A 17,505-nucleotide genomic window follows, 5' to 3' on the forward strand; every position below is an offset into this window, starting at 1 on the left:
TGCCTTTAGAGACCAAATGCAATGCCGTCGCCACAGCAACCCGTAGAGGCTGCGCAGGGAAGACGTGACGTGGAGAAAAAGGGGGAGGACTGGATGCGCTGGAGCTCAGTGTGCTCCAGATCATTCATTACATCTTTGTTATGCAATACGACCAAATGTACACGGTTACCCACTGGTGATCCTGTGATGCATGGAGGAGGAGAATAGAATAGAGTAAAACAGAATAGAGACTTAATGATAGGAAACTGTTGGCGTGAATACATTGAATTGTATTACCACATTACAGATGATGCCCAAAATGCAATTAAAGTGTGTTTAAAGTCATGCATTGCTTTCCTGTTCACCGTGTGGTTATCAGACCGATGATCCTGCCACAATGTGAAATAGAGGAAGTTAACCGGTTGATCTGTTGTGAAGGAGGAAACCATTTTGGTTAGTTGCAACGTTCAGTTCTGCACGTAGAGCTCCAGCAGACGTCAGACTCGTCAGCTGTGAGAGGGCACAGCATGTTTCCTCACATGTGAAGCGATGGTCGTCGCCAAGAGTAAGGTGTTCTCTTTTTATTCTTTTTTTTTCTTCCAATAAGCAGGAAGTGTGATTTCTATTATTTCACACACCGATCATTTAAAAAAGACCGATCTACAGGCGCAAACAGCGGCTCGGTTTATTGGTCCAGAGCTGCACGGTGTCGAGCTCTGACGCAGCCGGAGCACCTATCCGCGGAGGGAGACACTGACACCTGACGGCCGCATCTCTCCCCCCACGCCGGTCTCTCCTCCATCACCACCACTTCGGGCTCCGCAGTGCAGGAACTGCTGCGTTGTATGGAAGCCGACTCCGTCATGCTGCCCCCAAAGAACTGCCTGCCGAGGAACTACAGCTGCATCGCCGGACTGTTCGGAAGCCTGGCAGCGGCCAACCCGAGGCTCGACGATGGGGAAGATTTCGACATGGTCAACGACACTTGCGAAACCGCCGAGAGTCCCGTGGTGGAGGAGAGACCGCGGGGCAGAGAGGTCTCCCTGAAGCCGCCACAGAGCCCAAATCTGCGTCGGAGGTGCAAGTCGCTTCCCACGCCCACCGAGAGAGCCAAGTTAGAGGTGTCACGCAGCAGGAGTCCAACCAGTCAGAAAAAGGTCCGCTTCGCAGACTCTCTTGGTCTGGAGCTCATTTCAGTGAAGCACTTCGATGACACAGATGAACCAGAGGTGCCAGAGCGCATTTTGGCCAAATTACACAAAGGACACCTCCACCTTAATCATTCGGACACGAAGTTCCCACGCGGCCCTGCGCAGTCTGTGTTCATGGAGCTGCAGTTCACCAACCCGGGCACACTGCCGGGCTTCGAGCAGAAAGTGAGGGAGGTGAAGGTCCTGCTGGAGACCGTTCAGGTGGACGAGTTCAGCCTCTCCGGGTTCGTGCGCGTTTTGAACCTGGCTTTCGAAAAGAGCGTCTCTTTGCGGTATTCTCTCAACAACTGGATCACCTTCATGGACAGTCTGGCGTGCTACGTCCCCGAGACGAGCAGCGGCGACACCGACAAGTTCTGTTTCAAGATAGTCATGCCCACTTACCTCGACAACGGAGGCACGTTTCAGTTTGCAATTAAATACTGTGTCGGTGGGAAAGAGTTCTGGGACAATAATAACGGGAACAACTACAAAGTGCGGCGTCACCGGTTCAAGATGTCCCCGCCGCGGGAATGGGAGAATGGATGGATCCACTTTATCTGAGCGGTGTCGTGCGTAATTTGCGCGTAACTGATCCCCGGGTATATCTAAAGTATTACTGTAGCTTGTTAAATGTGTTATTTTCCGCCATTGCCAGCTATACACATGCTGTGACACTGAAAATAATTTCCCATAATAATTCAATGATTTGCCCCGCTGTGGTTAGGGTTGAAGACTACAGTAAACGCCTTTGATGGGTGCCCGGAGAGGGATCCTGTTTGATAACTTGCCTTGATGTCAGGGCTTTCTGTACAGAGTGGTGCCCTTTGGGAGGGCATGGTCACGTTATGTAATGTAGAAACACGGGCCACGGAAAAACGTGCCGAGCAATGCTCACTTCGGGCATCACTGTTCCTTTCAGGAGATGCTGTAAAAAATGATTTGGTGGCACGGAGATGTTTAAATTATCAGTGTGTTTTGCATGCGTGCAAATGTATTGTCCTGATGGGAGGCAGAAAGCATCACACCTTGGCTGATGTGGATATCAAGCGAACCTTTGTAGCATATTCCTAGTGGTCTCCTGCAGGTTGGGAGAAACATACACACATTGTCTTATCAGGTGGACGAACAGACATATTTGGCAGGTTATTTTATAATAAAATAAAATAATAATCCCACTGTCATGCCATTGAAAATGCCTTATTTAAAACTACGATGTGGGAAGTTGTGCAGTGAATATTTGGAATACAGTATTTTCTTAATTTGGCTTGACTAGACTAAATGCATTTGATGGCTATCATCCTTAAACTTAAAAAATAAAAGCATACAGGCACTGGGAATTAGTAAGTGTCCATACAATTGTAGGTTTTTAATTCAGAGACACCACACTTAGTCATAAACCAGCCATATATTTGCACCTATTAAACACACATTGTATATTTCGTTGCTGAATTATTGCAAAAAATATTTTGATACTATACAAAAATCAAGGGCCCCTAACCAAAGTCTCTAGAAAAAAAAAATGGCTAAATTATAACTGCATCATCCATCAAATCATAAAGTTTAAGTTAATAAAGCATCGGCATCAATACTCTCAAACTGTACTGGGATAGGAAGGAACACCTTGAGCGTGTTTGTTGTCCCACCACGGAAAGTACGTTTAGTAGCAATGTTTGCCAGGTTAAATTTACCTCAGATTCTGTGCAGACCTTTTCTCTTCTTCTTCTTCAGGTTGATCGTTATAAAACAGGTGTTATTCTCACAGTCATTTTTTTCTAACAGATACATTCAAAACACAACGTGTATTCATTTTTACTGTTGATTGCACTGTGTAACTGTCTTTCATAGGGCAGTGTTTTTGACAAAGTAACTATTACACGGACAAATGTGGCTGTAAAAGTACATCATAATATCCTCATTCAACACTGTGCATGAATAGTGCTGCTCCTTACACCTGACAGAAAAGCTTTAAGCCACCTGACTGTCTGATACTTCATTTTCATACCATAAACCTTGATTGATGTTTAACAAATAAGTCTACCATTTCAAGACATCAGCTAATCCATGCGTTTTCAATGAATCTACTGGCGGTCAGTCTTCCAATCCTCCTCAAGACCATATGTGATCATGTTCTTTGTGGTAAACTGGCTTGCATGTCGTAGGAAAAGGAGTTTACTTCAAATGCAAATATTCATCTTGCTTTTTTTAAGTGTATGATATTATAAATGTGTTTGGCCATGTAGAAAGTTGAGAGTCCAGTTCAGCAAATAGAGGAACAAGAAGCAGGATGTTTTTAATTCCAGTGCTCTGACTGTAATCTCAACATCACTTTGTCCTTTGTTTACATCATCGTGGCCTCAGAGGGACGCTCTCCATTTAATGAGGCCATCAGGTTGGGATGTGGATAAAGACTAATTCCTGTAACCACTTAGTTTTTGGAGCAGTTCCACTGTGAATCCATCAGTAATGTTCGTCTCTAAATCTGACATGGTTTTAATGCCGTACCTGATGTTGTTAGAATAGTTTTGCTGAAGTGATAGATGGCCAGCACTGAGTTGATATTTGCTTTCTCGACATCTATCACATACAGACGTGCATTTTCTCACCTGTACACTGTGGATATAAAAGGTTTGGCCACTGCAGAGTTTACTGTGTGTTATGTTGTTAAATCAGTGGGTGTTTGCATATTGTCTGCTTGGTCTGTGTAGACTTTGTTCAAGCATTCATGCTGTGCAATACCAGAAAACATTAATTATCCGAGGTGACATTTCTGAGGGGGGCACGAGATGCATCAATACCAATTCCTCACTGCCAACACAGATTGTGTTTTTTAGATTTTAACTTTTGGTTTTAACACTTTCTGACGAGATTAGCTCTGTTAAGAAAACAATGTACAGTTTGAGATTGCTTAGATTGCTTGACATAAATGACATTGACATGACATGATGTGGAAACTGTAAGATACCAGCGCTCCGTTTCAGCCTGGTATCTCACACACTGCTGTTGTTATTGGTGCATCCCTACCAAAAAGAAAATGAAGGGCTTCTGGTCTGATAAGATTATTCACCTCAATGTATACATGACAGTTTGCATCAGAACTCACTGATATATAGATATGTATATAAATGTCTTAATGTTTCATATTGAATGTCTTCCTGTTACTGTTCTATGTTTTGTGTACTTTGAAGCATTTTCAAAGCGAAATTGAGAGATGAATTGGAAAAGTTGTATTCAGATGATCCTGGGAAGTTGGAAAATAATGTATGAGCCCAAACTTAATGAAATCCTAAAGCACACTTGCTATTATATTTAATTATAAAGATATATATATATAAATTGGTAATACCTCTAACTGCAATAATTTGTCCCAAAATGACATCTACTGCAGAATCTCCCCGGAAATATGTATCAAAATGTGAGCAGTGTATCTGAATGAAATGAATACATTGGAAACAACTGTGTACACTGCCTTATTAAAATATAAAGAGTTTACTAAGGGACATTAAGCTGGAAATATGGAGGAATGCAAGTGCTAGTTTGTTAAGAAGTTGTGATTGCTGATGGATGAAAACATTGACTCTGGACAATGAGAGGGGACATATCTGGGCAAGATAGGTAATGCCAGATGCACTTATGAGCGACTTATGATTGTAGCTGATACTGAGCAGACTCAATGCAGGTCAATGCAGGTCTAATGCACTTTGAGTGAGAACAAGGAAAGGGGCAGGGTTGTAAGTCACCATATATATGAGATCTTTTTCTGTTCATAGATACTTAACAAGATGTTTTCCATTCTGTGTCATGTTTTACTGCTCTTTTCTGTCACTGTGGACAGCCTAAATCACTTCTGTCTTATTAATAACTATTTTATGGCACTGAATTGATTGAGGGACTTACAGTTATATGGTTTTGTTAATCCTATGCAACTCTCTGTTGTAACATTTGCAGTCTTTGACTGTTTTAATATATATTGTGTGCTGTTTTTTATTTTCTCTTTTGCAGTGAACCATGTTTGCATGTCTAACATACCTTCATTTATATGTTGAGTTTTTATTGTAACCTATATTTTGTTAAAAAAAAGTTAATAAAGGCATTTGTGATCGAAACTAAATACTCCACCATTACTTAAAATTTTCAAAATCGCCCAGCGTAATCTCTTTACCATAGCCTACGAAGAATACACTTTGTTGCAAAATGGTGTTATCTGTTCTTTTAAAATCACTTTGTTGAAATCGAATGATACTCCAAAGTTTCTGTTATTGTAATATAAAGTAAGATATTACCTTGATTTATATATTTATTTATATATTATTTTTATATTTATATATTTATATATTAAATACAGTATATATTATATATATATTTATTTATATATAACATATATATATATATATGCGTGTGTATTTGTATGTGTGTAGTGTTTGCAGAGCTGTGTTTGTTCCCTAGGTGTCTGACTATTGGTCAGCTGAGCATCTTATTCGCAAAGGGCTGCTGCTGGTCCCCATTCATAAAGCAGCACACTGCAGTGGGCTGCAGTCATCGCCATTGTAGACATGGCTGAGGACATGTCCTTGAATCGATTACAGTCTGACACCACGCCCCCTTCTGTCTATGGAAGGGGAGGGGTTGGAGCCTTTAGCAGGAAGAAGTGCATGAGAAGCATTATAGGAAATATCTTAAAAAAAGCTAATGTTAACAAAGTATGTTTTATCTTTTTCACTTTTTCACCCCTTGCAAGTATTCAAGGCCCAAATTGTTTGTTCAGCTATTTAACTGAAAACAGACTTAATAATGCAGCTGCTTGTTCCTCTAATTAGCTTAAAGTATTTTGGTTCACAAATATCAAAATACAATCAATCTACAATCTCCAATTCTAACAAGGATACTAGCTTCCTCTCAAAATAGCATACTACCATATAAGAAATAATAAGACAACGTTAATGCAATTGAATAAAGCCACAGTCTCACCGACAAAGCCTCCAACACTTTTATTAAAATAATTAATTGGCTGATAATGGCACTGTAATATAATGCGGTCTTCACTGATGGAAAGTGAAGTGTGATACTAGAGTTGTTTTATTTTGAAAACTAACAATGAACGTGTGCTGCATTCAAAGCTTTGTCTGTGCATGTGTAGCAGGTGTATGTTGTGTATGTTGTGTATGTTGTAAAGGTGTATTGGTGGGCCTCTGTGTCAGATTAGCAACATGATCCTGCTTAATCTTCATGTCAGTGATGACTGAGCTGTGCTGACCCACAGTCAGAGGAAGTAGAGTTCAACCTTGCTTACTTATAGTCGTGTTGAAGGCATCCTGACAGTTTGTAGCCGCTCCGCATGCCAGCGCGATGCTTTCGGCAAACACAGTGTGAATCCATATGGCCGGTCAATAAAAACCTGCTGTGAGATTCCAATTTAATTCCATAATTAGAGCTACTCAGCAGCTTGCTCAATGTGGAAAATCACATAATCACGCAGAGTACAGATAAAGAGAGTGTCAAATATCCAATGTCAGTGAGTCGTGAAGCAGGAAATTAAGACATGCACAGTTTGATTAGACTGCTGGGTGATACATTTGTCTGGTCTGGATTTTATTTGTCTATTTGTAAGATACACAGGATATTTTGTATGAACATCAACTAATCATTTACATCAAACCTAACTTTTTTCATGAGTGTATTTCCAATATCTGAATATACGTTAGTAAAGTATACATGTGGTATGTTTGTCCATGTAATTACCACACTGGTAATCAGGAAACATTGTTTTATCACTGTCTGTGTACCAACAGCTGCTTATATAACAGCCGTGCCCATGTGCTGATGACGTAGGGATTGTTCTCTCCCTCAGGCGTCTGGCTTTATTAGACTGCAACCACAGAGCCATTTTCATCCCAACTGCGTAGCTTCTCCCGCCTCATCCGAATTGCGGCCTGTGGCTAAAATAATGTGGTCAAGTCGACGCACACGAGTAGTTTTCATGATTTATAGTTTAAAAAATTCATGTGAGGCATTCAGAAAAATGCTGTGCCACGACATTGATACTGACTCAGCCATCCTCTTGGGCTGCAGCGTATGGTACTGCCATAACCCAGTCTCAGTGAGCACTGGACCTGAATAATTAATTTGCTAAATGGTCTTTTACGACTTGGAAAAATCATTGTCGTTTTGAAGTGTCTACTTGCACCAACATGGCTTCCTTTTTCCCTTGATTGCAACAGTTTCTAGTGCATGCTTCCTCTTTATTCTCCTCTTAAGTGTAAATCATGCATCAATTTACTTTCCCCAAAACCTTAAACCTGTTAAAACTGAGCTTTCTCCCATGTCTTGAAACACATTCTTTCCTAAATGCACGTACATTCACTTACTCACAAAGAGGTGAAAATCAGATGTGGCAGGAGTCAGGATGAATACTTGTCAAACAGCCTGCTTGCCTACCTTTCACATCCTCTTCCTTCTTTACGGCACATTTGCTATCTTATCTATCCCCACTGACCCTTCTTGCTCTTAATGTCTTTTTCTTATCAGCATACATTTCTTTATTGTCCTAATTAATTTGATTCGAAGATTGTGTATTGGCTTATTCAACTTTGACATTTTTTATGTACGTATTCATAATTTGTGTGATTTTTTTTTTATGAAAGCCGATGTGAGCCCCAACATTTCACATGTGAAGGTCCAAAATACACGTGTGCGTGTTGTGATCCAAAGAGCTGTTTTTAGATTTGTCTAACAGCTCACAAAGACATTCAGTGTTCATTGTCAGATATTGATGGAGGTGGCAGCCAAGATGCATCAGGAAGTGCAGTAAATTGAAGAAGATGCAGGTTTAGCTTTTGTCCCATTCATGTGAAACCCTATTAGTAGGTCAACCATAAACAGGAAGCTTCACTACACTACTACTTTTTTAGGTAAAGGTAGACAAATAAACTAACATGAGCACACACACAAAAGACCAAGAAAAAAATCAGTGGGTTCGTCTGTATGTGTGGGAAACTTTCCTGACTTACAACTCTCAGTGGACGTTTCCACTATATTGAGAAGGCCTATGAGACAGAAAGATGATTTGCTTCCCCACACACTAAATTTAGACCTGGTAGAGGAAATAACAGGAAAAGCTTGACCAACAAAACAATGGCAATGTTCCAAACTGCACTTAAGACTGATAAGCTTACCATTGCCATTTATAACAGGACTGCCTCCAGAGAAACAAAGAATTGACCCATGTGTAGATACTGCTTTCCATTGCTAACACTATGTACATTGTCTTAATGTTGCAGCAATGCTTGAAAATTGCACAGAACACGTGGGTCATACTTCTGCTTAAAGTGGCTTTAATTGCTTAATCTGAAACAAAGGGAAAGTGCCTCAAAGCAAGCTTCAGCTCATTGTTTTGCTGTCCAGCTCACAACCTTACCTTTTTTGGTTTCCTGTTCCTGTTTCCAGCAGGCAACTGTTTTCAGCAAAAATACTCCCAAGTCCCACTGTACACAACCTGCTCAGCACCAAGCAGCAGAGAGGCACAGTTAACGACTAGCTGGCTCCAAAGTGGAGCATTTAGCAGCTAAAAAAAGCAGCCTGATATTTCCCTCAAGAGTTTGTAGAAATAGACAAAAACTGAAGCTAAATGAGAGTGGGTATTGGACCAACATTCATCAGGTGGCCAAAAGCATACCTCCATATGAATGATAATATTGCTCTGTAATGGCTAGATGTTTGCTAACGAGTTTGCCATATAACTTAAAAAGTGATGATATGTCAATATTTTTAAACTCCTCATTTTTAAATTTTCATCCCTTTCTTTTTCTTCCATTCTCCACTGTTTTCATTATCTATTAATGCAACACTCAAGTGATTTTTCATGCAATTCAGTTTCTTATCTGCTTTCTTCCTATCCATCCATTTGCTGATGCTCTTAATAAATGAAATGTGTCTTTGTCCATTCTATTCATTGTCCTTCTGGACTGTATCTTGTATTCCCATAACGCAATGAGCAGTCAGTACACTGCAGACACAGTAAATTTCTTGCACTGACAGAAGAACTCTGGGCCAGAGGCACACTCATAAATAATCTATTGAAACAGACCATAGTTTCCACACTAGCATCAGCTCTGCACCATGTCCTTCTTCACAAACAAGTGGAAAGACCAATTTGGTAGGCACTTATATAAAAGCATTCATTCGAGTGAATGCATACCGAAGGACCATGTGGTTGGAGGAGATAATCAGTGGAACATTTGGCATCAGTTCCCAGCTGACAAGTCTGCCACTGCCACTCTAAAAATGGCACGTCAAGATAGGTGACTTATTGAGGACATTTGAAGGATTTTCCCTTCAGCCCATTGTGGTGGCAAATGCTGGTGACAGAGGCAGGTTTGACACAGTGCCAATAAGAGCATTAAGTAAAGGCCAATCAGTTTACAGATATAACTCATTTATGATAAAAGTACATTGCCAGAAGTATGTATATATTGTAATGAAGCAGGTGAGCACAGAACCAATATGTGATGGTCCCTTTCCCAAACCAACTAATATGCTGCCATAGCAACGTCCTGGGATGGCCTTCCACAAGAATCTGGCTGCAGGCGTCTGCTCCCATTCAGTCACAAGAGCATCAGTGACGTTGGGCACTGAAGTCTAGCGATAAGGCCTGGCTCACAGTCAGTGCTCCTGTTCACACTGAAGGTGTTGCATGGGGATGAGGACAGGGCTCTGTGTAGACAAGTCAAGGTCTTTCTACCAACCAAACGCAGACATCTAGTTATTTATGGACCTGGCACACAGGGATATCGTCATATTAAAACATGACAGGGCCTTCCCTTATCTGTTACCACAAAGTTTGATCCACACTATTGTCTAAATAATATTGAATGCTTTAGGATTAAGGTTTGAGCCTTCCTCTTAGCACTTATTGTATTCGTATTAGTTTGTTGCACTTATTGCATTCGTATCAGTTCGTTGCACTTATCGTATTCGTATTAGTTTGTGGCACTTATTGTATTCGTAGTAATTTGCTTCTGCACTATACTTTTGCTCTGGTTTATGCTTTTAGATGCTTGTTTAAGAAAGGAGATGCACTTATGACTTCTGGTGACTAGTAGTTCTCTTGAATACCTATGTTGAATACACTTATTGTAAGTCGCTTTGGATAAAAGCGTCTGCTAAATGACTGTAATGTAATGTAAAGTAAAAAAAAGTATGTAAACAGAGTTGGAAGGCGGTGGTTTTAAGTTGCATAATTGTGATAGGAGCAATATCATTGGGTTTACTTGATTGTATAACCTGACCCAGGAAGGAGATGGTGGTTGGCATGGTGGTACAGAGGTTAGCACTGTCGCCCAATGGCCAGTAATTTCATGTTCTCCCAATGTAAGCGTGTGTTTCCTCAGGGGTTTTTTTCTGGCTACCTACCTCAGTCCAAAGACATGCGGGTTAATGGTTGTCCAAATTACTAATAGGTGTGAATGTAAGCGCAAATGGTTGCTTGTCTCTATGTGTCAGCCCTGGGATTGTTGTCCGACCTGTCCAGGTTGTACCCGCCTTCGCCCAATGTGAGGACAGGAGCCAAGAGGTGTGGCTAAGATGGTGTCATGAATGCAGAGATAGGACAGAGTGAATGAAATAGTCCTGCCTTCATTTTTGTACCAAGCTTTATAGAATATTAAAATGTCAGATTTGGTTGAGCTGTGTATTGTACTGGTTTGTCCGGCATGTCATTTTTCAGGTAATGGTTGCTGAACCTAATGCATGCTGGGACAGACTTTAGTCCCCTGGGACATTGTGGATAAAAACATTTAATTAGATAAGCCAATGAATACACTGTGTGTGTGTGTGTGTGTGTGTGTGTGTGTGTGTGTGTGTGTGTGTGTGTGTGTGTGTGTGTGTGTGTGTGTGTGTGTGTGTGTGTGTGTGTGTGTGTGTGTGTGTGTGTGTGTGTGTGTGTCAGACATCATGATTCTTCCCCTGAGCATTTATTCAGGGAAAAATATAGTATGAAATTGTCTGTTTAGGCATGTCCTTCATTAGAAAAAGAAAAAAAACATCTGTTACAATTCTAAGGTCTGTTGCTTGTATCCCTTTTGTAGTGGCTCAGAGGAGGGAGGGTATAATGGGCTACCAGGTATAAACAATCAACACTGCTGCCTGTGAGTGATAGGGGCCTACCAGAGAGAGAAAGAGAGAATACACTCAGCAGCAAATGGAGGTCACCCTTAATAATACTATTCAGTCCAAAGACAAGATATATCAGCCTGGTGTGTCTCTCCAGTGTGTCTGTAACAGTAGCCAAAGATGCCACTGTATGTCCCTGTATATGGGTTGACTTTAGCACACCAATCCTCCCTCCTCACCATTGTCTCCCCTGCAGAGGTGCCATGGGCCATTTGTCACCAGGAATGACGTCACTGACTCTCACCCCCCGCCCTCATTTCCAAATAAAAACCCCTGTCTGCTGTTTAGGAGCAGGACGGGGAGCGTGAGTGATTCAGCAAAACGTGACTGCTGTCAGTTCATATATTTGTTAGCTTGTTTGGGGACGTCTCTTCATGCAGATGGGTGCTGGAGATGTATCAGGCACAGAGAAGCAAGTCAATTACTGCCAGTTTATTTATGCATACACATCTGTGTGTGTGTGTGTGTGTGTGTGTGTGTGTGTGTGTGTGTGTGTGTGTGTGTGTGTGTGTGTGTGTGTGTGTGTGTGTGTGTGTGTGTGTGTGTGTGTGTGTGTGTGTGTGTGTGTGTGTGTGTGTATTGGGGGGGTAATGTGTGTATATATAGGTTGCCCTCTCTCTGCGTCTCTCTGCCTTCTGGTAACCTGATTCGTATCATTTTCACCCTGGTGGCTACATCTCTATAAGCACAACAGGTCTCATAAAATAATGATGTAGCTGCACTCTCTCACACCTCTCTGTGTGGCTGGCTTCGACCCCAAAGCCCTCTCTTGTGTCTCTGACTCCTTCCTCCAGACAGTGCAGGTCACATGGAGCGAATGTGTGACTGTACGTGTTGTAGCCTTCCTTTGCCAGTGACCCCTAACTCAGCCGCTGATACACGCTCATCCACATCCACCCATGCGTGCAGGAGTGTTCCTGGACATAGGTGCATGTGACTTCCAATGAACTTACTTTTCAAGACCCGTTTCTATATAAAAACATTTAAATAACTTTACATATTTTATGTATTTTTAACATTTTATTTCTTTCAATTTATTTATCATATTCAAACTTTTTTGAAATGTCATTTTTTCTCTTTTTTCAGTGTACCAAGGAACAGCCTCAATATACACGTGTTTATATATATATATATATATATATATATATATATATATATATATATATATATATATATATATAAACTCCACAGTCCTAACGTGCTAAAGATGGGGTTATTCAAGCAAATGCACACGTGTAAGAGAAAGTGATTCCGTGTGATGAACCAACCCAATGTGCTTCATGCATGTGTGCACTGAGAGTCTGCATATGGTGACTTTTACTCCTGAGCTTTGGAGCTCACTCTCTGCTGCCCTCTTTTGTGCAAACACGTTAAAACAATATTGTCTTTCTGTAACCTGTGTTACTTCAAGTGCTCCAGAGAAACATCAAGGTTCAGACAGAATATCAGTGAGACTGTCTATGAGCAGACAATTCATAATCTGTTCTTGTGTCGATTCTTAAGTATTGGCAACTGACGGCCTTATCATCAATAACTGTCTTTAATCCTACATTGCTGTTGATATTGCAAAAGCCACATTTGCTGCTAAACACAACATACCCGTCACACACACAGCCAGCAGAATCCTTTTAAAAGGGTGTAAATCCTCAGGAAAGTCAGGTTAATGAAAGAGGCTTTGTTGGTGCCCCATCTGAAGGCTTGTGTTCTTGCTCACAACCCTCTAAATGTGTCTCATCTGTCCGGATGCTCAACAGGTTAGCAGATCACAGAGAACAAAGCCCAGAATATGAGCCTGCTGGCAACAGAGCAGCACAGGCGACCGGCCCTGTCTCTGGGGCCAGTCATCAGAAACAGCATCACTGCCTCCATCTATCTGAAGGACGCCACTCTCTCACCCCTCTCACTCTCTCACACTCCACCTGGTCTCTTTTCTACTGTTAGTGTGTCACCATGATCATTATCACCATCAAGTGCAGGCCAATCACACTTAAATGTTAAATCAAAAATGTTGAGCTTGATTGTTCCTGTATATCAAACTACATGCACACACAGGAACACACAGAAAATGAATCTCACACACTGTGATAAACAGTTAACACAGACATGTGAACATGTTGATGTGTCCATCAGCAACAGCAAGTTCACTTCTCTTGTTATTCACCAAGTGTGCTAATTTCATTTCCCCTCTCCATCTCACTCATTTGCTTTAATCTCGCCAAAGACTTGGCTGTTGCCATGGTGACCTACTACAACATTGTAGGTGAGAGCCCAGTCTTCCCAATCATATGTCAGTTGAATATAAACTATGTGGTCACACTGGCAGATTCATCACACTGACTGACCTTTCTTTTTCTATGTTCAGAAAGCAGTAGAGAGGTTAATACAAACAACGGAGTTGAGGATTCTCTGCTAATTCATCACAGCAGCTGTCAAACATAGCTCACACATCCGTGCCATGAGGAAGAGGTTTTGGCAGGAGATGAGTGGAAGGGCTTATGATTTTGGCGGCGCCGTGTGAGTGTGTAAGAGAGGATAGAGCGGGGCTCTTAAGTATCCTCCGCCTCGTGTTGTTTCAGCTGGGGAGCCTCGGGGACAACAGAAAGAGATCCAGAGGGAAGGATTTCAACAACACACACAACAGACAGACATACAGACGGACAGACAGACAAAATGACAAACAACCCTCCATCCCTACTGACACAGAACCTTTGTAAGATAATCCAAATGTGTAAATGTAAAATCATTAATTACTGTCGGTTTAAAATTATAATATATATCTTTCGTTCATCACGATCATCATCGGATGTGTTAGAGCCATAATGACCTCATTCAAACTTGACAGACGGAAAAAAAAAACGGATGAAAAATGGCAGCAGGTTGAACTGCACTGACGTCAGTGTGCTCTGTCTTTGTCTTGATGTACTCCAGATTTGGCTCAATATGTGTGTGTGGTTGCATGTGAGCTTTACAGTATTTGGGGCCTCGACATGTGATAATACGACCCTTTGCATTCATGTTTATTTGTAACCCATATAAATGAGAGAGAAACAGGGGTTGTGACTTGGAATGAGTGCAGTCTCAGGTCACACAGTAGCAGCCTGCCAATATGTTATTGTTCGTATTCAGTGGCAACGACTGGGCTGCTTATTATTGATGTATTCATTCAATGGAAACAAAATGAAGATGAGAGTTTGTAGCATTGATTTCATATAATTTTAAATTTTTCGGGTGTCTAGCTGAAATGATATGTTTCCAGTTTTCCTTGCAGCAGAACTTATTAAGTAATTTAAACAGAACAAATTACGCTCATTGTTTCATTATACCAGATTTGGAAAGGTTGCCCTTTCCTGTCGTGACACATCAATTGAGTAAACTGATGTTGGGTAATCTGTGCTTGCTATGGGCAAAAAAAGCACTCCACAGTCATGAAAGATTGATTTCAACACAGTGGAGACTATGTAATAAATATTTATCCACAGTGGGCGACTGCATACCATTACCCTTTGGATTAGAACAGCTGTAATGTGTGTGTGTGTGTGTGTGTGTGTGTGTGTGTGTGTGTGTGTGTGTGTGTGTGTGTGTGTGTGTGTGTGTGTGTGTGTGTGTGTGTGTGTGTGTGTGTGTGTGTGTGTGTGTGTGTGTGTGTGTGTGTGTGTGTGTGTGTCAGACATCATGATTTTTCTCCTGAACATTTATAGAGGCAAAATACAGCATGAAACTGTTTGTTTAGGCATGCCCTTCACTAGAAGAAGGAAAATGTGTGTTACTGCTTCCAGGAAGTTATGTTGCTTGTTTCACTTTGTAGCGGCTATTACAGAAAACATGTTGACGTGTCACAGAGGGAATTACAGATGTAAATGATAAAAAATAATGATAACTTAATTCCATTTATCCGCTTCAGGTTCCTGATATCATGCATGCTGTCTTACTGTCACAACCTACACTTGAGTAGAACTTGAATACTTGTTTCTCTGATTGATGGATCTCATTTTATTTTGTTAAATTCATTTGTCTAGGGCCATCTACAAAAAGATTCTCTGCAGTCTCTCTGCACTCATGATGTTGGAAGCCAAAAGGAAATACAGTTCTTCTGAACCTCATTGAGTGTCTGCTCATGCTCATACAAACTGGTTATACGTGTGAAGGGAAAGAATAAGAATAACAAAAAGTATAAAACCCTTTTGGCATTTCTATGACTTTTTGACATGTTTATTTCGTAGCTGTGGAGGTGTTTGTCTCTTTCCTTGGAAATGTTGGCTTTGTGGATTCAATATTGGGGACAGATATCCCTACCTTAAAACAGGTTGCAGAAGAGCTGGCACAGCTTTGAATTACAGTGAACATAATATGGAGAAGACAGAGAAATATAGCTCATTATCTTAGATTGGCTCCTTTATTTACTTAGCGGCACATACTGATTTTCAAGTGCCTTGTGATTCATGGTTGGCTTTTGGACAGCATGCAACACAAGTACAAAAATGTAACAATTACATAATACATGAGACAAATTGAAATCTGTATATTCAAAAAAAGCGGTGCGCATGTGCGCTGTGGCACATTTAAAACTTTAATTTTCTTCAAAATACTGACAATAGCCACATTAACATGTAAATTATGATGTCATACTAGTATTCTGACTTTGGAGATCCAGCTGTGTATTCTCCTACTTTTGATATTTATTTAGCTATAAGCTTATCTCATCGTCAAAATGAATTCAGAGTTATAAGAAAGGTATACATGTGTATCTGACTCCAAATAACTGGGAAAAATGTCAAACTTTCCTAAAGTCCAAGCTTTTCTTCAAGAGATACGTTACTGTGATATCTATTTTTTTTTCGGCCTCATGGTGGCAGCAGAGTGACATGCTTGGGTCGTTCTCAGAGAGCAGGGGGCGACTTAACAAGGAAATAAATTGTAACCTCATCCTCTAAGCCTTTGAGGGGTCCAGTAAAAATTCTACATAAAAACACTCTCATGGACTTCCTCTCCTTTTTTCTCTCCCTCTCTCTCTCTCTCTCTCTCTCTCTCTCTCTATGTCTTGTGTGGAAGGAGTGTAAGGACTGCTGCCTATTAACAAGAGTCTGTGAGAGAGATGTGTTGAAGCGAGGCCAGCTCAGCTCTCAATCCGAAGAATGTGTTGGCATATACAAGGGGCGCCACTCAAATGGAACTTTAATTCATTTACACAAAAAACCAGAACAATCGTAAAAAGCCCTCACTGCCGAGAGCTAACAGCTTAGGTAATAAAGGCTGGAACACAACTTCCTTTAACCTGAGAATGAGCCTTTTATGGGCTCCCTTTTTTCAATACATTTTGCTCATTGAATGGGAAGATAGTGCGTCCTTCTGAGTGTTGTATGCCTCTATGCATGATTGTGTATGTGTGTCAGATGGTAGAGGTGGGCTGTGAATGAGCCTTTGATGCAGCCGGCCAACTTTCCCCTGTGGACAGCAGCTGTTATGATAAACACACTGTCTAGTAGCAACAGATCCTCCCAAGATGGTTAGCCACCCCTTCTCTCCACTCTCCTCTCTTACTTTCCCTCTCATTTCTCCCCAAGGCTGGGTTTAATGGAAGGGAAATGAAAACAATAGCCCTGCCAGTCTGCCGGCCAGCAACAGCTCTGCCAACCTGACGGTAAGTCAGAGAGACAGAGACTGCGAGAGAAAGAGTGCAATTTACCAAACAGAGTCCAGACAGATTTTTTTTACGATGTTTCACACAGGCAGTGAATTGAGCAGACTGATTGTGCATTACAATCTATATTATCTATCCAGCTTACCCAAGGGAACAGAGAGATCAGGCCCTCAGTCTGTCAACTCGCTAGATATGTTGGACGGAGACCAACTTTTATCTTTTGACTTGAGCCCAGAATGGCAACAGAGGTCACAGTACATACTGGAAATGATTACATTTCCATTAGTCCATTTTTGGGTAGTTTTCCCGATAGAGAAACTGATGTTTTTTTTCTGGGCTCACTCTGACACCTGACCCCTTTGACAAAAAGAAAAATACTATATACTGATCTCCAAATAGATTTTTAGAACTGGTGCTGTGATTTCCCTTACACAAATATGGGAAGGTTTTCTTTACCCCCGAATAAGTCTTGGATCCTGTTATTTAGTTCGAAGATGGTGAATTTATCAAGTATTACAGGAACATGGCTGT

The 17,505-nt window shown here is 41.1% G+C and overlaps 1 protein-coding gene across 1 annotated transcript; it reads left to right on the top strand.

Moving 5' to 3' along the window:
* Positions 1-434: 434 nt before the first annotated feature.
* Positions 435-5,253, top strand: LOC129104455 (protein phosphatase 1 regulatory subunit 3E). The gene has a single exon (XM_054615152.1). The coding sequence runs from the start codon at positions 825-827 to the stop codon at positions 1,731-1,733; it is 909 nt and encodes a 302-aa protein (XP_054471127.1). The 5' UTR covers positions 435-824; the 3' UTR covers positions 1,734-5,253.
* The last annotated feature ends 12,252 nt before the right edge of the window (positions 5,254-17,505 follow it).

This window comes from Anoplopoma fimbria, chromosome 2 (genome assembly GCF_027596085.1).
Source record: "Anoplopoma fimbria isolate UVic2021 breed Golden Eagle Sablefish chromosome 2, Afim_UVic_2022, whole genome shotgun sequence".
NCBI classification, from domain to species: domain Eukaryota; kingdom Metazoa; phylum Chordata; class Actinopteri; order Perciformes; family Anoplopomatidae; genus Anoplopoma; species Anoplopoma fimbria.

What these genes read in the sequence shown, in the direction of transcription:
- LOC129104455 (XM_054615152.1), top strand. Translation starts at nt 825, where the DNA reads ATGGAAGCCGACTCCGTCATGCTGCCCCCAAAGAACTGCCTGCCGAGG.